At 45.9% G+C, this 19,986-nt stretch overlaps 1 protein-coding gene across 2 annotated transcripts in view; it reads left to right on the top strand.

Annotated features, from left to right (window-relative positions):
• Positions 1-13,150, top strand: part of LOC149329608 (wee1-like protein kinase 1-B) — a 31,389-nt gene extending 18,239 nt beyond the window's left edge. The window contains exons 2-9 of one of the 2 annotated variants that reach the window (XM_089560334.1): positions 998-1,073; positions 3,437-3,776; positions 4,997-5,143; positions 6,772-6,879; positions 7,812-7,957; positions 9,697-9,804; positions 10,537-10,682; positions 12,239-13,150. In XM_089560334.1, coding sequence (XP_089416460.1) covers positions 998-1,073; positions 3,437-3,776; positions 4,997-5,143; positions 6,772-6,879; positions 7,812-7,957; positions 9,697-9,804; positions 10,537-10,682; positions 12,239-12,398 — 1,231 coding nt within the window. In that variant the 3' untranslated portion in view covers positions 12,399-13,150. The remainder of the gene's footprint in view (positions 1-997; positions 1,074-3,436; positions 3,777-4,996; positions 5,144-6,771; positions 6,880-7,811; positions 7,958-9,696; positions 9,805-10,536; positions 10,683-12,238) is intronic. The other variant, XM_089560335.1, reaches the window with a different exon arrangement.
• Positions 13,151-19,986: the final 6,836 nt, after the last annotated feature.

Raw genomic sequence — 19,986 nt, 5'->3', positions numbered from 1 at the left:
AAGGAAAATGTGCGAGTCAAGCATTGAATGAACAGGATGCATTGTGCCTTCGATCCTCCTCGATTAAAGGAATAGGACACCAAATTTTAGTTGTGTGTTCTTTCGTTGGAAGGATGTGCAGGACTTTAGCATATATAGACGCCCATGCGAATTGCGGCAAGATGAGGTAAATAATTTACCATTAAATTTTTTCCTCTCACATTTCGGTTGCAACAGCCGAACAGTGGCTGCATGGCATAAAAGACGAGTTGAGGTAACTTAACTGGTGCATACAAAAACTGCAGTATGATTGTTGCGTTCTTCGTTTTAATTCACCTTAACTCGTATGCAAGCCTGCTCAAGTGCTAGAATGACACAAGTAGCGGTTATATTGCCGTTGTTGTAAGCGTCACATGACCTCAGCTTGTCTTTTATATCACAGCCATTGTTCAGTAGTTGAAACCAAAACATGAGAGAAAAAAATCCAATTATAAACTATTCAGCTGGTGTAGGGGAAATCCTTTTCATGATTCGTGTATACTGATGTATTGCCCACTTTTGCAAAGAAAGAAAACATAAAAAAAATTAACTGTGTATACTTCTTTAAGTCTGCATCCCTACAGCACTTACTGTGCTCTAATGTATGATGCTAGTAATTGTTGGCCAATAATTTTGTTTTCTGTGCATAGATTTGCATAGATATTTATGCTGCTATATCACATCCATATGAAATAGTTATACTACTAATAGTTAAAGTAGGTTGACTTATATGATTATTGCAGCATGCACTGGAAACAAGTTAGAGATAACACATTGGAGGCTTATGTAAAGTTGTGATGCCACTAGGACCAAAACAAGTCTTTTACAAGTGCAGCCTAACCATCATTGAATTTATCTCAATTTCTCAGATGTTCTGACTTCGAAGTCAGTATCCTGCATTGGTGACACTGTCGGCTTCATTGCGCCTCATTTCTCTCGATTGTGGTTGCATATATGTTGTGCTCTCATGTCGTTGCAGAACTCCAGAAAATGGGGCCTCTGGTGATGCCTGGGACTATGAAGACCAGGATGTTGAACAGGAACAGTTCGTCAAGGTAATCAGATTACTGGTTGACTTCAATTTGATTTTGTGGGCGTGGAGTTCCTGTCATTCATCCGCTAATAGGGGATATCCAAAATTTCGCAAGTGCGCTTTCCCACATAACTATGTTGCCCCAAACAAGATGGCCGATTTCGCTATAAATTAACTACGTGGGCTACAGGACAGGCGCTAAAGGTGTGGATAGAGTGTAAGAAACGTATTTTGGAAGAATCAAACAAAAAACCAGTCTTTCTTGCTTTGTTTCAGCTGGAAACGCATGGTCAGCCATCTTGTTTGGGGCAACATTGTTATGCGGGAATGCGCACTTGCGGAATTTTGAATATCCCCTATTGGGTAGACTAGCCGCGTAAGTTGGTTGGACCCCCGTCCTTGCATACCCTATACTCAATCTCACAAGTCCCCGCACTGGAGCGGGAGGCGTGAGCGTCAGAGGATGGCATCTAAGCTTTTGGGGCTTGCTCTTGAGCTTGCGAAAGCCGTTGCCTCGAAGCTCCTCGCTTCTGCTCCATTGCAAAAGGTAGTGAGGTGCAGTACAGGCTGTGCATAACTTGTACAGGTGCCTCGAAATTGAGAGTATTTTTCGGTTACTGGAAAATGACGTTTGGGTATTATGCGGCGAGAGGAAAACTAGCTAGAAAAGAGGAAAAAGTGTGCTTGTCGCACATAATTATGGAGGAATTATTAATTGAATGCTCAAACCCTGTTCCCGTTCTTATTGGATGGATCTGTACCTCCACTTCCATCTCTTTTTCCCTCTTTTTGCCTCTGTCCTCGCTGTGCATGCCTTTCCTTTGCTCATAGCCACCTCTTTTGACTGGAATCGAGTTTCATATACATTGCCACTCATAACTGCAAACATAGAGTCCATCACTTGTAGCCTTATGGTCAGGTGTAGTGTAAGCTATGGCACTTTTGTTTTGATAACTTTCTCTTTATGTGCCAAGGCTATATTGCAGTTTACAACCGTATGGTTGAAGTGAACAGTGCAGCAAATGCACGGCAATCTCTGAAAATAACATTTTACATTGTTTAGAGAGCGACGAAGTGAAACTATTTGGTGATTATTCTTGAATTTCGTGCAAGGATGAAACTGCCTTCTTTTTCAGCCATTCTGTTGGCAACAATGAGTGCAGGTAGTCTTCAATTGTAATGGAAAGACACGGGCCGTCACATAGCTGGAAAAACAAAAACCCTGCCTGCTTTTCTGTTTTTCAGCTGTAATTCTATTCATTAATGGGCTTAAATGGCTACCAGTGGGCGGACACTGGATATCAGTGAAAAATAGTGACAAAAAGATGCAAGCACAAAGTGTATACCCTCAAATGAGAATGCGCATTAAACATCCAGATGACGATGTGGAACACAAAAGTAATAATCACGACAGAATGCAGTGTATGGAAAACACATTGGGGGATTCCCCTAAACATTTGGTCAACATTGTTCCCACTTCGAGTTATGGATCAATTTGCTCTTGCCCTACCATAAGCTTGCCGTCCCGGTTAGCTCGGTACAGCAACTGCTCTGGTGAAGCGGTGGTCCCGGGTTCGAACCCTGGACCAGAACGAATTTTTCTTTAACTGCGAAGTCTTTGAGAAAGCTGTATAGCTTTCCTTTATAGCTGTATGGCTGCGCTTGGGTGGACGTCAATGAGTAATTATCTCCCTTATTAAAAACACATTCAGGTTTACAGGCACATCGTTGCTCATTAAACTACAGACAGAGACAGACAAGAGAGAGAGGGAAAGGCAGGGATGTTAACCAGAAAGGATTCCGGTTGGCTACCCTGCACAGGGGAAGGGAATGAGGGGAATTAAAGAGGAAAGAGTGAAGTAAAGGGAAATAATCACAGTCTGTCAATCAAGGCAGTCTCTCTCAAAAAGCGAAAGAGTGCCTTGTAAGCCTTGATGGCAGTTGACTGTTGTGGCCACGGACCGAGGATCTTGGCCTCTGTGAAAGGGCGAGGGTCCAGGCGGTCCAGAGCACATCGCAGCTTATGTCTTTCGGCTACAAAGGCAGGGCACTCACACAAGATATGGGTGATTGTCTCATCACAGGCGCAGTTCACACAAGAAGGGCTGTCGGCCATCGCGATCCGGAAAGCATACTTATTCGTGAAGGCAACACCGAGCCATAGACGACACAGTAGTGTTGCTACATGACGTGCTACATTACATGGAAGACGGAGGCGCAGTCCAGGGTCCAATGTCCTGAGGCGACGGTTGCACAACATTAAACTACAGAATAACATTTGTTACTACAGTGATGAAGTGACAAGTCATTGGAAGTTTGACAGCTAAATGAGGCATAGGTTGGAGGAAGGTTTGTTGATATGTGAAGTGCATGTGGATTTTCCAGGGATGTCGAAAGCAACCGCTCAAAGCTGTGTCACCCCTGCAGACGCAGCGCATCACGCGGATGGAGCCCGGTCAGTCGCGCTACGAGTCCGAGTTCCTCGAGCTGTCCGAGGTGGGCAGCGGGGAGTTTGGCAGCGTGTACAAGTGCCTCCACCGACTGGACGGATGCGTGTACGCCATCAAGAAGTCGCGCAAGCCCATGCGGGGCACGCAGGACGAGAAGACTGCTCTCAACGAGGTCTACGCGCACGCGGTGCTGGGCCAGCATCCACACGTCGTCCGCTACTACTCGGCCTGGGCGGAAAACGACCACATGATAATCCAAAACGAGTTTTGCAATGGTGAGTGGGTGGGTGGGTTGTTGTTAGGCAACTCGGCATGCAAGATTTACAGCGCAAATGGGAACAAGGAAAGCCGGCATGCATTCCATGGCCCCCAGGCGAAAAATCTTAACTGGTCAAACTGGCTTAAGGAACAATTTCCCAGTTGATTCCAGTTGTTCCCAACTGAGTTCCAGTTGCATTCAACTGGTATCCAACTGGAATCAACTGGGAAATTGTTCCTTAAACCAGTTTGACCTGTTACGATTTTCACCTGGAAAGGAAAAAGTTTTTGGTTGGAGATGTGTGAGAGTTTGTTATAAGGAAACAGCGAAGACAGCTCTAATTCTGGTTGTTTGGAAGAGCAGATTGCTTGTTTTTTGGTGACCCAGTTGATGTTTGTTTGGCGACAAAGGGCACATTTACCGCTGATAAAGTGGATTTAAAAACAAATTATAGCTGATTTAGCATGGTTAGCCCAAAATGAATGAGGTGCGCTAGCATGTTTTAGCTATTGTTTTGCTGGTTATGGCCAGATTATGGCAAGGCACATGCAATGTGAGCATTCACGTAGCGATCACTTCTGCACGAGACTTGATTGCATTACAGTATCTGTTATAAATGTCCATAACCAAACATAGCACAGGTATCTTTCCAAAGGCAGCCTTGTTTCATAGTGTTTGCCATGAAGTGTTTTGCATAGTTGGCCAAAAAAAAACCTGCTGGCAGGTTGCCATGAGCCAGAGGCTTAGGACAGACAAACATAGGCAATATCTGAGACTGGAGGTTTCAGTGCAAGTGCACTAAAATGGGAGTCTTTTCTCACCATTATGTTTAAAACTGCCCAATGGACTCTGAAACTCCTCTGGATGTCCTGGGGACGTCCAAGACGTCCTGCAGACGTCCAGTGAAGTTCCAGTGCCTATTGGGTTGCGACGTCAGCACCAAAAAACACATTTTGTTATCACTGTTTGGAAGTGAATGGTTGTGTAGTTTAACCCAGAGATTCGTAACAAAAAGAGGTGTTTGTGCCATCTGGTGTTTCGATGTCGGTGCACGTTAAAGAACCCCAGGTGGTCAAAATTTCCGGAGCCCTCCACTACGGCGTCTCTCATAGCCTTGGTCGCTTTGGGACGTTAAACCCCATAAACTAAACCAAACCAATTCTTGGTCTCCTCTGGCACAGTGTATCCTGCGATGCACTCATGACGAGCGGCGGGTGTTGTGTGGTTTCCTTGCAGAGGGCAGCCTGGCTGATGCGATTGAGCGCAATGCGCGTGAGGGCAAGCGCTTTTCGGAGCCCGAGCTCCGCCGGATCCTGCTGCACGTGGCTGAAGGGCTGCGCTATATCCACTCCCAGAACCTGGTCCACATGGACATCAAGCCAGGTGAGGGAATCAAGGAGGCCTTGCTTTAGGTCTGGAGGCAGTGGTGGTTTCGCTCTATCTGTGATATGTAGTGTGTCCGATCCTTTCGCAGCCATCAGGCTTTTCCATGACTAGGTTTACTACTGCATGCCTTTGGAGCTAATATTTGTCATGTCTGCAGTGGTGGGAATGCTGTGCCAACTGCACCAGCCTGTGTTTCTGCATTAAACCTACTACATGCTGCTACAGTTTGCGTTATGTCTACCACGTGGTGATATTGGGTTTTTAATGCTGTGCTGATAGTATTATATCACCTTTAATGAATGATAGCTGGAATGGTTTTTTGAAAATCTGAGGCTTTTCGAGGATTCGAATGTTTGAAGTGTCTAAGTGAACAATGTCAAGTAGTTTTGTGCTAGCGTTTATGATGAGGATGTCTCTGATTAAAACAGCAGCGATGTTCAGGCTTCTCGTCTTTGCATCGGAGAAATGGAAGAAAACTCGTGATGACATCATTGCAGTCCAAACTTCAGATTTCGGCTGCCTTCACCCACATGCTTCCATGCGTCGTCCAACGCTGCCAAGCAATGTTTCGTGAGCTTTATTTTCAGTGGTGTTGCTTTTCTTCCTTCAAGTAACCATTTCCTCGCTGCAAATGTAACACCGCCATGCATGACATTGGTACGGCCACTGCCTGGCGCTGTGCACTGTGGGGAAGCCTGAACTCCTTTGGCGATTATGTCACCATTTCAAATCCTAACACAAAAAGACTTCACATTCTTTACCTGCTAGTTTTATACATTTGACCGCTTTAAGCTCTTAAGGGGGGACATGGGTCTTAGAATTTTTTTTTTATTTACAGACCAAATGCAATGAAACTGCACAGCCTTATTCAGTTTCTTCTGCTGATTTCAAATATGCAATTTGTATATTTCTAGGCCAATTAGTTCCTGAGATATTAATATATATCATGCCATTGTCTGCTGAAACAATAGAAAAAAACTGGGCCACCAGAAATTTAATTTTAATATGTGGGTAGACACTACAATGTGTGAGGAATGCAACGCTGGAAGCAGTTTTCAGTTTTCTGTCCATGTGGACAAATGGGCTTATAGTTAGTTTCATGTGTGTCGTGTGTTTTCTGGCACTGTATGTCTGGTTAACTCACTTGAAAACTAACTACTAAGCCCATTTGTCCACATGGACAAAAAACTGAAAACTGCTTCCAGCGTTGCATTCCTCACACATTGTAGTGTCTACCCACATATTAAAATTAAATTTCTGGTGGCCCAGTTTTTTTCTATTGTTTCAGCAGACAATGGCATGATATATATTAATATCTCAGGAACTAATTGGCCTAGAAATAAAAAAATTGCATATTTGAAATCAGCAGAAAAAACTGAATAAGGCTGTGCAGTTTCATTGCATTTGGTCTGTAAGTAAAAAAAAATTCTCTAAGACCCATGTCCCCCCTTAAATTCTAAAACCTCTTCATTTGTCCTTTAATGAGATCTGTCTTGCAGTAATGTATGGTACATTGAAATGACAGTCTCAGCCAAGATGTGACCATTTCACCACCTATACATGGTTCCTTACTGCCGGAGTGTCCTCATTGTCTTTTCGTTTTCTTTTTTTTTAATCCTGTGCAGGAAACATTTTCATCTCAAGGGTGCCAGTCTCCATACTTCCTGACAGCTCGGACGATGGTTTCGACTCCGGCTCAGAGGCCCCGACCGAAGAAGTCGTCTACAAGATTGGTGGGTGTGATGCCATGCACGGTTAGCTGTGCCCATCTTTAGCATAGTGTGTGGATGTATCTCCTGTTGAAACACTGTTGGACTCTGCTTAGCTGCTACTTCTGACAAAAGTTCTGAGTTCAGTTTTCATGCTGACGTAAGTCAGTCTGTGTTTACTTCACTAAACTGTGTGCAGTTTTGTGTGCAGTCAGGTGGCTGCAGGTAGGTGAAGCAGCCCTAACTTGCATATATACCTGTTGCGCTACTGTGATCATCGGCACTTACTGCCTGCAAAATGGAAAAGAAAATTCAGAAGTATTTTGCTTTGAGTAAAGAACACAGGCACTCAACAAATCTTTGCAAGTTAGTCACTTTTGCTTGCTTCAAGCATAAAAGGAGTAATTTTGTGACCGCAGGCAAAATGAATTGCCTTGCTTTAAATGCTTGCTTGGTTGCCTCGCCTTAAAAAGACCGTGAGGACAACGTGAGGTTGGCCTGAATAGATTGATATGACATTCTAAAAACAGACCACTGTCACCAAAAACTGGGCTCCTATGAGCTAGAAAAGAAAAAAAAATCAAATACAGGTGTCGCCACTAGTGGCCGATTTCGCAAACAAAGTGCGTGCAGCGACACCATAGTTTTTTCATGGATCTCTGAGGCTATGCTACTGTGCCATTCCTTCAAAACAATAGCAGTCAGTCCTCAGTGTGGACGTGGCAGGTTTAAACCAACGGTGGAAAATTTTTAAATCCAGTTTTCTCGGTCGTAAATGGTGTCTTTACTGCCGGGCAGATGTTAATGTTCCCAGAAAAAGATATTCAGTTTATTGCTTTGTGTTGTCCTCGGTGTCTCTATGAAGGTGTTGCTAAGTCTTCGGGTTGACTTAACGTGTAGAGTGGAATGAGCATGTGTTTCATCGCCATCTGGCTTTTGTATGTGCTTATACACAGGTGACCTGGGCCACGTGACGTCGACCAAGAACCCCCAGGTGGAAGAGGGTGACTGTAGGTACCTGTCCAAGGAGGTGCTCCGTGAGGACTACTCCAACCTGCCCAAAGCGGACATCTTTGCGCTGGGCCTGACTGTTTTCGAAGCGGTGAGTCAGTTGTCGACTGGGAAGTAGCCCACTTTCGTGAACCCGCTGCATTGGCACACTGTGACATGCCGTCCCCTTGTAGCCCTGGTCACTGTGGAACATGAAACTCCCACACACCATACCACTTTTGTGGGTATCCTAGAGTAGCTGGGTTACTGAAGGCGAATCGCACAAATACTTTCGGAAGACTGTTAGCTGGCCAACCCATACTAGGCTTATGCCCTCTAGTTGAGAGACAAGTCTTTTCGTGGTGGCTGACTCCTGCTGTTCTGCCACCGTATAGGCTCGAATCAGCTCGAAGTTTGAGAGAGCTTCCGATCATAACGCTGAAATCGGTTCAGCTAGTAATTCAGTTTTTGTCACTGTAGTAAAACAGGAAGTACCCCGCACAAACTCATCTCTTTTCACTCGCGGATGATGGCGAATTGCAAAAGGTGCCTGTGTGAGCTGCGTGATATTGGTTTGTGTTAAAGAACCCAAGGTGTTCAAAAACTGATGCTGAGCTTGCCACTGAAGTGCCCCTTACAGCCCACTGTAGCTTCAAAACGTTAAACTATACGTGCAGCCGTTCTCTGGTATGTCTCTGCAGTGATCATAACGACTTAGTTAGGAAGTGAGTGACTTGAGTGAAGTGAAGAGACAAATTAGCAGTTGATTACACTCTGACAGGTCTGTGGTTTGGTGGCAGAGCAATTGCATTCATGTCCTCTCCATGAAAGTGCTTGAATGAGGACACAGCCGTCATAAAGTAGACCATATTCTGTGACGTGGAAGCCTTTCTTCAGTGTTGATTTCTTATGATACTCGTTGTTGGTAATGAACCCTAGTCTGTCGCCAATCGTGTTGCTCTCTTCAGCCTTATTGCTTCTTCACACAGGAGCTAAATAAATAAAATTGGCAGCTTGAGGTTCCGACGACACTCAGAACATCTCTTTGGGGACGAGAGTACCAACTTTTTCTTACCCTCCACTACGGCGTCCCTCATAGCCTCAGTCGCTTTGGGACGTTAAACCCCAATAAACCAACCAACCTTTTTCTTGTCATGTCTGCATTTGATGTCAAGTTTGAAATTACATTGCTGCCTACATTCCCGTCAGACACCGCGCATATAACACACGTCATTTGCAGTGTTTTCTAAAATACTAATCAGTTCTGCTGCCTGTGTGCCGTTGGGAGTCAGAGACAGTACTTATTGTGCTCACAAGTAATCAGCTTATTAAGAGATGGTTAGTGCCTAAATAACTTCTACCATGAAATTATTTGTAAATTTAAATATATATTCAATTAAACATTGGTCACAAAACCTGGCATGCTTCTGAAGGTACAGAGACTCATAGAACAGTGCACGGAAGAAGTTTGGGGGGGGACTGTTGGACTTGAAAAATATATTTTCATCAATGCTAACAAGGCAAGCTTTAGGTTTGGAGAGGATATGTCGTGAGTGTGCGAGTGTTGGGCATGAAATCATAAATGCTCGTTGGCCTCTCAGGAAGGTTGAGTGGGGACGGCTGGTGTGGAAGACTGTCATGTTGTTTACCCGGTTGCGAAATCTTTCCCAGCTCAGCTGGTTTATGGAACAATTTCCAGTTGGAACCAACTGGAACCCAGATGGATCCAACTGGAACCAACTGGAAATTGTTCCATAAACCATTTGGGCTGGGAAAGATTTTTGCCAGGGTCCAGTTAGGCTGCAGCTTCAGCAAAACCTGATTGCTTGGTGTTTTCTTTCCTCTGGACAGGGTGGTGGTGGTCCGTTGCCCAAGAATGGCCAGGACTGGGTGGCTATCCGCAAGGGGAACCTGCCAAAGCTTGACCACTGTTCTCCCGAGTTCAACCAACTTCTTTGTGTGAGTAACTGTTTCATTGCAGTGTGTATCGTATGCAGAGCAGGGCTGTACAATGTTAATCTTACTGGTGCATCTTCTTCAACCTTTGCCCAAGTCTGTCCTTGCAAAGAAAACTTGTTTCATCTTCATTTTAGTTCCCTAAAGACCCGCTTTTTTCGGAGATATTACATGTTTCTTGGAAAAAACAGCGCTAAACGAAAGGACAACGAAAAAGAGTACAACAGGACCGGCGCTGTTTTTCCAAGAAACATGTACCAACTAGCTCAACTCTCCGTTTTATTGGAGATATTACATGAGGAGTGGGGTTAACATAAGAGAGTATAGCATCCTTTTTTCACGATGGCAGGTGTGACGTAACTTTATCCAGGAATATTGATGGGCAGGTGATGGCTGTGATTTCATGGGGATGGACGTTCCACTCGCTTGCTGGTTAGAGGGAAAAATGACTTGGAAAAGGTACTAGTACGGGCACGTTGGCGTGAAACTTGCAATGGATGGTTGATGCAGTGAGACGTGCGTGATGACAATGCGTGGATGTATGGTTGCTGTTTGAGTTGGGAGTAATAAAATGACGAGTATTATTTCAGATTGGCCCTATCAAAAAACAATGAGAAAGTTGAGAAGAAAGTATTGGGAAGTAGGCCTCCATACAGGAATAGTTTGTTGCTTTCACCTTGACTAGATCATGATGCTATTCACTGATGTTCTGGTGGATGCGGCTTGTTCGTGCAGGAGATGATCCAGAAGCTGGCAACCAAGCGTCCCTCTGCGGCCTCCCTACTGCACCACCCCGTACTGGTCCCCAACGCATGCAAGTCTCGAGCGCAGCTTCGCAAGGAACTCAATGCCGAGCGGTTCAAGAACGAGCTCCTCTCCAGGTTGGTTGCCTTGCTTTGCACCTCGTTTGCATACCGGAAAGGATGCCTCAATAACAACGCCTTGCCACCGCTTGTCCTCTAGCAGCATTGTTCTACTGACAGGGAGTCGGTTTAGGACGAGCTCGCCTGAGAATAGCAAATGATGCACCTTTCGATTTCATTACTAACAGTGGTAATAAGGGAGTAATTACTCATTGGCATTCACCCGAGCGCAGCCATACGGCTACAAAGGAAAGCTATACAGCTTTCTCAGAAACTTCGTAGTTAAAGAAAAATTCGTCCTGGTCCGGGGTTCGAACCCGGGACCACCACTACAACGGAGCAGTCGCTCTACCAACTGAGCTAACCGGGACGGCAAGCTTATGGTAGGGCGAGAGCGAATTGATCAATAACTTGAAGTGGGAACAGTGTTGGTCAAATGTTTTAGGGGAATCCCCCTAGGTGGAGTAGATTTGTAATAAGGGAGTAATTACAAATCTACTCCACCTTGGGGGATTAGATTTGACCAACACTGTTCCCACTTCGAGTTATTGATCAATTCGCTCTCGCCCTACCATAAGCTTGCCGTCCCGGTTAGCTCAATTGGTAGAGCGACTGCTCCGGTGTAGCGGTGGTCCCGGGTTCGAACCCCGGACCAGGATGAATTTTTCTTTAACTACGAAGTTTCTGAGAAAGCTGTATAGCTTTCCTTTGTAGCCGTATGGCTGCGCTCGGGTGGATGTCAATGAGTAATTACTCCCTTATTACAAATCTACTCCACCTTGGGGGATTCCCCTAAAACATTTGACCAACACTAACAGTGGTGCTGCGAATTATCAGGTACAGTGAAGTAAAGTTTGATAGACCAGTCATCCTGCTACTTTGACATCGAAGATTTGCAATCATGTGCTGTGCATGCAAGGGCCCTTGTGAAGTGATTTTACATGTGCTTCTTGAAATTTATGAGGACAACCATTTGAAGATTTGAACTGTTCTAACGGAGAAGTGATGAGATCAGTTATGACTTGATTTTAATGGCACAAGAGCAACTTTGGCCGAAGAGTACCACGGCACAAGGCATTTTTGTTACGCAATTTGTGGTCAAGGACCAGTTTTCCTATACTTTTCACCAAAGAGAAGCTCAGCACGTTGCCAGGGGACAGCTTGTAACAGCTGGAAACCCAGGGGTAGCTGGCAGCACTGGGAATTGAACCCCCACACCTCCCACATACAGTAGAACCCTGGTAATGTGGATTTCGTGGCAGCGGAGAAAATGTTCTAATTAACCGAATGTCCATTTATTGAGGGGATCAAAAAGTAAGTGTTTTATAGGAACACATTAAAATTGTGTACTTGTGGACTACTTCGTATGAGAAATTCACATGGTAATAACTGTTGTTGCGAGTGTTATCGAGTGTGGTAATAATTGTTGTTGCAAAGTAATATAACTGGGTATGCGAGTGGGCAGAAGAGGAGAGGCGTATAAGCACAGAGTGGCCATGTGAAAAAACAAAAAAGCCGATTTGGTTGCAATGAGAAAAGCTATGGCTAATCTCCGTTCGCATGTTTGCTCGCAGGAAACTGGAAGAGGCCTCCATGTGCCTCCAGGCTCTCCCCATCCTTCCTTCGTCCGTGGAGATTAGCAGCAGTGTAAGCAGCAACCGGGGCCGCAACAACCGCATCCACCGGCTCATCGGCAAGAAGGCCAACCGGAGCCACAGCGTGACCAACTTCTGAAGTCGATGCCGCCACCGCTGCTGTGACAGCTGCTCCACTACCCTGTGTCCATTCCACATCTCGGTTTCCTTCCCTCTTCTTCGTTTCACTCATGGCATTCTCCATTCTGCACCACCACCACCATTACTACCCACCACCTCATCGCCATTGTCGTTGGATCCTCTCTGACCTGGTCCGAACTCTCCGGGATTTGTTTCCTTTGTACATGTTCTTTGTGCGTGCGTGTGATTTGCAGGAACCTGCCAGTTGTGGTTAAGTTAATGTTGTATGTCGCCTTGAGACAAACGAGCCTGCGGAGTCAGCGGCCGAGGTGCAAGGCGCACATGGTGGTCAAGGAAGTTTATTGTGGAGACCCCGAAGAAGATGAAGCGGGGGTTCATTTTTTTCTTTATTAGTCTATTAAAGATCTCAGTGGTGACACCCATTTCTGATTGTGAAAGGAAAGGGGTGGCTTGTTCCTCGCAGATTTATCTATTTTTTTATCTTTCCACAGATTATGCAGCACAGAGTTATATATTACCCATTTCTTTTTTGTTTTTATGAGGAGTTATCGTGATGCCACCAGAAAGAAAGTGCCTTTTTGTGAGGATGTTTGTGCCATAAGTTATTTGACGAGTTTATGACCACAAGTCGGTTTTTGTGTAAATAAACAAGAAATTTTGGACTATTCTTTTAATCATAGACAACAATTGTATAATATGCTGTTTTAAGCCAAGTCATCATAGAGAATAAATTTTATCTATCATTGCTTCCATTGTGTGTCTTGCTGCTGTTCGCCCAATTGTGTTTGGGACTCGTGGCTGGCATGCCATCAAATCCAATGGATGGAACTGCATAGCTTGGGTGACAATAGGTCGAATGTATCTGCTACAGCTCTAGGCTGGCAGCCTACTCTATAAAATGCTGCGGTTTTGTGACAGATAAGCTGAACCCCCTCTTGCCGTACAAGGCAAGAGGGGTATTCTCCTCTTCACTTTGACACCTACCAACTGTTGCAAGTGGCAGCTGGCTCTTCTGTGTACTAACCTTGGCAGGTGACAGGGTTCTTCCCATGGCAGCCATCTTCCAGTCTCCCCCCTAAAAGAGGGTAGGGTGATCCTTACCACTTTGACACCTGCCAACTGTGACAGGCCGCCACTGGCACATGTACCAAGCCTGGCAGGTGACAGGATCCATGGCAGTCACCTTCCTATTCCTCCACTTTGCCACCTGCGAATGGGGGCAGGTTGCAGTTGGCTTTCTGTGTTCCGACCCTGGCAGGTGGCTCTTGCAGGCAGGCAGCAAGAGCTATCTGCCAATGCTGTAACATGGCACACATTAATACAGTTGGCAGGTGGCAAAGTTGAGAGACCGGAAGGCAAGAGCCATCTGCCAAGGTTGGAACAGTGAAGAATCGGCTGCGACCTACCACACTTGGCAGGTGGCAAAGTTGAGAGACGAAGGCAAGAGCCATCTGCCAAGATTGGTGCCTTGGAGAATCAGCTGTGACCTTCCACAGTTAGCAGGTGGCAAAGTTGAGAGACCGGAAGGCAAGAGCCATCTGCCAAGGTTGGTACATGGAAGAATCAGCTGTGACCTGCCACAGTTTGCGGGTGGCGAAGCAAGCTTAGAGACCGGAAGGCAAGAGCCATCTGCCAAGGTTGTAACAGTGAAGAATCTGCTGCGACCTACCACACTTGGCAGGTGGCAAAGTTGAGAGACGAAGGCAAGAGCCATCTGCCAAGATTGGTGCCTTGGAGAATCAGCTGTGACCTTCCACAGTTAGCAGGTGGCAAAGTTGAGAGACCGGAAGGCAAGAGCCATCTGCCAAGGTTGGTACATGGAAGAATCAGCTGTGACCTGCCACAGTTTGCGGGTGGCAAAGCAAGCTTAGAGACCGGAAGGCAAGAGCCATCTGCCAAGGTTGTAACAGTGAAGAATCTGCTGCGACCTACCACACTTGGCAGGTGGCAAAGTTGAGAGACTGGAAGTCAAGAGCAATCTGCCAAGATTGGAGCATTGAAGAATCAGCTGTGACCTTCCACAGTTAGCAGGTGGCAAAGTTGAGAGACCAGAAGGCAAGAGCCATCTGCCAAGGTTGGAACATGAAGATTCAGCTGTGACCTGCCACAGCTGGCAGGTGGCAAAGTTGAGAGACTGGAAGGCAAGAACCATCTGCCAAGGTTGGAACATGAAGATTTAGCTGTGACCTGCCACAGCTGGCAGGTGGCAAAGTTGAGAGACTGGAAGGCAAGAACCATCTGCCAAGGTTGGAACATGAAGATTCAGCTTTGACCTGCCACAGCTGGCAGGTGGCAAAGTTGAGAGACTGGAAGGCAAGAACCATCTGCCAAGGTTGGAGCATGGAAGAATCAGCTGTGTCCTGCCACAGGTGGCAAAGCTTAGAGACCAGAAGGAAAGAGCCATCTGCCAAGTTTGGAACATGGAAGAATCAGCTGTGACCTGCCACAGTTGGCAGGTGGTAAAGTTAAGATACCAGAAGGAAAGAGCCATCTGCCAAGTTTGGAACATGGAAGAATCAGCTGTGGCCTACCACAGTTGGCACTTGACAAAGTTGAGGGAGAGAGAAACCGGAAGGCAAGAGCCATCTGCCAAGCTTGGAACATGGAAGGCTAAGTTGAGAGACCGGAAGGCAAGAGCCATCTGCCATGGTTGGAACATGGAAGGCTAAGTTGAGAGACCAGAAGGCAAGAGCCATCTGCCAAGGTTGGAACATGGAAGAATCACCTGTGACCTTCCACAATTGGCAGGGGGTAAAGTTAAGATACCAGAAGGAAAGAGCCATCTGCCAAGTTTGGAACATGGAAGAATCAGCTGTGGCCTACCACAGTTGGCACTTGACAAAGTTTAGGGAGAGAGAAACCAGAAGGCAAGAGCCATCTGCCAAGCTTGGAACATGGAAGGCTAAGTTGAGAGACCGGAAGGCAAGAGCCATCTGCCATGGTTGGAACATGGAAGGCTAAGTTGAGAGACCAGAAGGCAAGAGCCATCTGCCAAGGTTGGAACATGGAAGAATCACCTGTGACCTTCCACAATTGGCAGGGGGTAAAGTTAAGATACCGGAAGGAAAGAGCCATCTGCCAAGTTTGTAACATGGAAGAATCAGCTGCGGCCTACCACAGTTGGCACTTGACAAAGTTGAGGGAGAGAGAAACCGGAAGGCAAGAGCCATCTGCCAAGCTTGGAACATGGAAGGCTAAGTTGAGAGACCGGAAGGCAAGAGCCATCTGCCAAGATTGGAATATTGAAGCATCAGCTGCGGGCTACCACACTTGGCAGGTGGCAAAGTTGAGAAATCGGAAGGCAAGAGCCATATGCCAAGTTTGGAACAAGGAAGGCTAAGCTGAGAGACTGGAAGGCAGGAGCCACCTGCCAAGGTTGGAACATGGAAGAGCCAGCTGCGATCTGCCACGGTTGGCAGGTGGCAAAGTGGATAGAGAAACATCGCCCTCTACTCTTCTAGACTTCAAGGAGGCAAGTGTGTGACACCACCGGCTCTTCATTGCAATGGGGCATTTATTCTACTGCATAAAGGCCGGTTCACATGCAAGCGACTGAGCGATTGAGCGGCGCGTCGCAGCAAAAATTTCCAACTTGTTGAAACCTCTCAGCTCATCGCAGCGACGACTCAAAACAGGTTTTTCCGCCGCGGCGACAGAATTAGCTAGCATTTTCGCTTGCATGTGAAACAGGCTTAAAAGAACATCAGACTAAATCTACCTACCAAGAGATTGAGTAATTCCACAAATTGTGTGTGCTGATGTACAGTGTCATAAGAGCAAGGGACAAAAAGCCAAAGAGAAATTCAGCAAATCTGTAACTGAATTGCTTCTGTATTGCACAGATTACCAGTGCAGTCAACTGTGGAACCACAAATGTGCTTACACAAATAACAGGGTGAGCCCCAGCAGGATAATTTTTGACTAGATAGCCATTTTGAGGGTAATCTCTTTGTTGCAGCTTAGCTCATGAAAGTTTTGACTGCTGAAGGACTGCCATTATCAGTTTCACTTCTAGCTCTATATTGAAGTGCCTATGAAGAAAGTATGTACTTGAATATGCTGAAAAGGGAGGGCTTGGGTGCAGGTGTCATTGAATTACTCGGAGGATTATATCAAAATATGATGCTGATACCGCACCCTCACATGGAAACAATGTAAAGAAAGCTAGAGGGCTCTAATTTGAACTTTAATCTATGGGACAGCTGAAATCAACACAGAAATGAGCAGAGACTTCAGAGCCTTGCGAAAGTGGATGACCATCTTAACAGCTGACGGCGAGCGAGATTCAGAGCGACCAACGCTTATTTGTTTGTAAGGGTCTAAAAAATCTGAGTTATATTTCAGTATAATTATGGAAAAATGGGGCATTATCTCATTCAATGATGTAAAAGGACTGTAGTTAGACTGTGTCCATTCAACAAGTGGTAATACTGAAGATAGACAAGTGAATATATATCTGGTAAAATGGGTGAATTAAGGCTTTGCAAGAAAGGCTGTAGAAATGGAGCAATAATGAAACGCTCAGATTTATGGGGCTACAATAAACAGGAAGTTGCGTTCCGTATTTTAGGAGGTAATGGCCCCAGGGCTTACTTTAACTAAAATAGGGCAGTGCTTGAAATCGTATTGAGCCAGGGCTGGAAACTAATCGGAAGACATCATGGGCTACATTGCGCTGAGTGAGCCCACGAGAAAACTATAAATGAATGTGTTCAGAGTTGTGGACTGGGCAAGTTTTGATTTCAGACAGACGCAGAGTTACCCTAAACAAACGAACGAAAGCAGGGGCAGTCGTACCAGCAGCTCCATTTCTCGGCGCAGAAGGGAAGGGGCCACCTATGTTTCGGGTCCCGCGTACGTCTGTTCATATTGCGTTGTCGTTCTGTCACCGGCTAGTGCTGCCAGTAAACCTGTTGAAATGCGATCTTCTGGTATGGCGTCGCGGCATACGACGCGTACTTTTGATTAATTCCCAACGAGACAGGCAATGTACCCGACCCAAATGTATAGCATGAAACAAAACAAATGCCAAATGCCACGTGCCGCTGTGCGAAAACAACGCTAAATGGGCAAGAAAAATGAAAATTCACAAAGCAGGACCAGACAGATTCTCTCAGAACCAGAACATACAAAAAAGTATAGACCAACACCGTGTTTACAAACAAAGTGGAGGGTTCACGGCAGGCGGATCCGACTGGGGCTGTAAAGTACGCTTAGAGTCCATAGGATTACATGGAAGCAAAAGTTTTCAAAGCAGATTTCTTATTTCGCAGCGCGCCTATGATGTCGTCCCTTTGTAAGAACAACCGAATTCATCCTAGAACATGTTCTGAAAGCATGAAGCGTCACTTCGAAGGCGATGTATTTGTAAAACATCGCGTTGCTGGGTGTACGGGGCGAGCGCCGCCATTTTTAAGTAAAACATTCTGAAATATTTCTCGTGTCACAGAATACCCATGGAGACGGCTTATAGCTAACAGTTGGCAATCAAGTGCTTTGAGGAAAAGTGTCAGAAAGTATATGCTGCCTATCATTTAGACGCAATATTTTTAAAACGCCACAATAGATCTGTGTTGTGAAGCTGGACATACGCTCTATCCTCTGTTTCCCCGAATCACGCAAGCTTCTCGTGTCGTCTGACATTTCTACCGCGCACGCTACATTCCCTCGCAAATGCTACCGTTCAAACGACAGCAAGGTTTACATTGAGGTCAATCCTCAAACAGCGCGATAAACGAACTACGCACTGCAGCAGACGACTATAGCACTGTACGTGATTACACGGAGCCTAAGGTGCCTCGATGCGCGCCCTCCATTGCCTTCGCTCAATAAAGAGACGTGTTATGGATCTTTACTCAGTGTAACGGAGAGGTGAAAGGGAAAGTGGGAAGGATGAGTGATGAAAAGAAAGTATTTGAGACGCGTGTCGCCACCTTTTGGAGAGAGATTGCTATCTCTGCCAGTCGAGACTAAGGGACAATATAATCCCTCCTTTCCCGGAAGTAAGCGGGGTTTGCTCTCCTCTTCCCATCGGTGATCAATTGCAGCGTTCCCGTTCACGCTGATGGGGCGGTGCCGTGAAAAGGAAAGGAAGGGGGGGTCCGCTCTCCCTTTCACCGATCGAATGATCCCTGCTTTAGGCTGGAAAAGGAGGAGGAAGGAGAGGGAAGAGTCAGATTTGGTGTACTCATGATGCCCCTGTGGCATAAAAACAAAACAAATAAAGAACAAAATGCAATAAGAACTCCAAGTGGAGTCCACAGCAGCTCTTTTTCCACTTCGAAATGGCTGTCATTTCAACTCGCGATGGAGCATGCGAAGGAGCATGGACTACGCTCTCTGCTACTGCATTTAATGTTGCTCGAAGAGATGGTCGCTTCTTAAAGAGCGCTGAAAACGGCTCTCAATAAAGTTGCGGTATGCCTGCCGCCGCTTCGCGAATATCCTTCAGCAAGAATTTTTCTATGTGATTTGCAGAAGCTGTGTTATCTGTCGTCAAAATTTGGGTTTCAGCGCGTTCACGCCGGGGACGGAGTTACACGTCTCACTGGCCGCAGCCATGGTAGCTGCCTGACGCCTGAAAGAATCTCACCCATAGCCATCTCTCAACTTGTGTACGCAGGTGCGAGCGACGGAGGAGGGTGCGAGCATGAAAAAAGTCACCGGAAAGGGTTCGCCAACTTTCGCACGTGATTGTGGGTTCTCTGCTTTGTGTAGAGTGTATTATTTGGCTCAGGTGTTCATGAAAACACAACGAAGTGATTGAACGAGTTGATGTGCTCTCCGTCGGAAGTAGGGTGCCTCGATGGCCAGCGCGGACATCAAGGTCCATCAAGGCACCCTAGTCAGAAGGTGCTTCAGAACCCCTTTAAGGCAAATCTGGAACGATGGCCAATATGTATGAGGAAGAAGAATGAACTTCATTCTGAAAGGCTTCTTGACGGAGCCAGTGTGGCTCGCTCCGGGCTTCCTTCTTCTAGTTTAGGGACAGACGAGTTCGCCTGAGGAAATGAATGTTTGATTAAGTAATGTCTGAAGAAACAACCCTCGAACATCGAGCCTTCCGCTTTTCAAGCTCGCGAGTCCCTGAAGTCACTGCGGTATTTTCTGAAGGCGGTTGGCCACAGGCTGAGAGGTTATTGAGTGTGCTGCAAGCTACACGTGGGGCTATAGCCTTAGGATTATTTTGAACGGCCAGGCACTTTTATTTTTGGTTATTTTTATTACCCCATTCTCTTCTTTGTGAGCCGGAATCAGGCACATCGCGAAGGGAGGCTAAAGAATTCTGTCAGTTAGCTTCTTTGCGGAACTGAGATGGATATCAGAAACTTCTTGAAATTTAGTGAATTTACAGTGATTAAAAAAAAAATAAACGTTGGGATTGGTGGTTGCTTTAATACTAGTTTTTGAAAATAATATCACTTTTAGACCTGTACTCCTCAGCACTGCATGCTGTCAAATGCTGTCGAGACGTCACTTATAGTAGAAGTAAGAAACGTGGACATTTGTAGCTATGGCGTTAATATGAAAGAGTTCATGACGGTGCTTGTACATGACGAGGCAATCTGTAATCAAATGTTTCGGAC

This window comes from Amblyomma mixtum, chromosome 9 (assembly GCF_055824585.1).
Source record: "Amblyomma mixtum isolate Tamu chromosome 9, ASM5582458v1, whole genome shotgun sequence".
NCBI lineage: Eukaryota > Metazoa > Arthropoda > Arachnida > Ixodida > Ixodidae > Amblyomma > Amblyomma mixtum.
The sequence above is the reverse complement of the archived record's forward strand: the minus strand, read 5'-3'. Positions and strand labels throughout refer to the sequence as shown.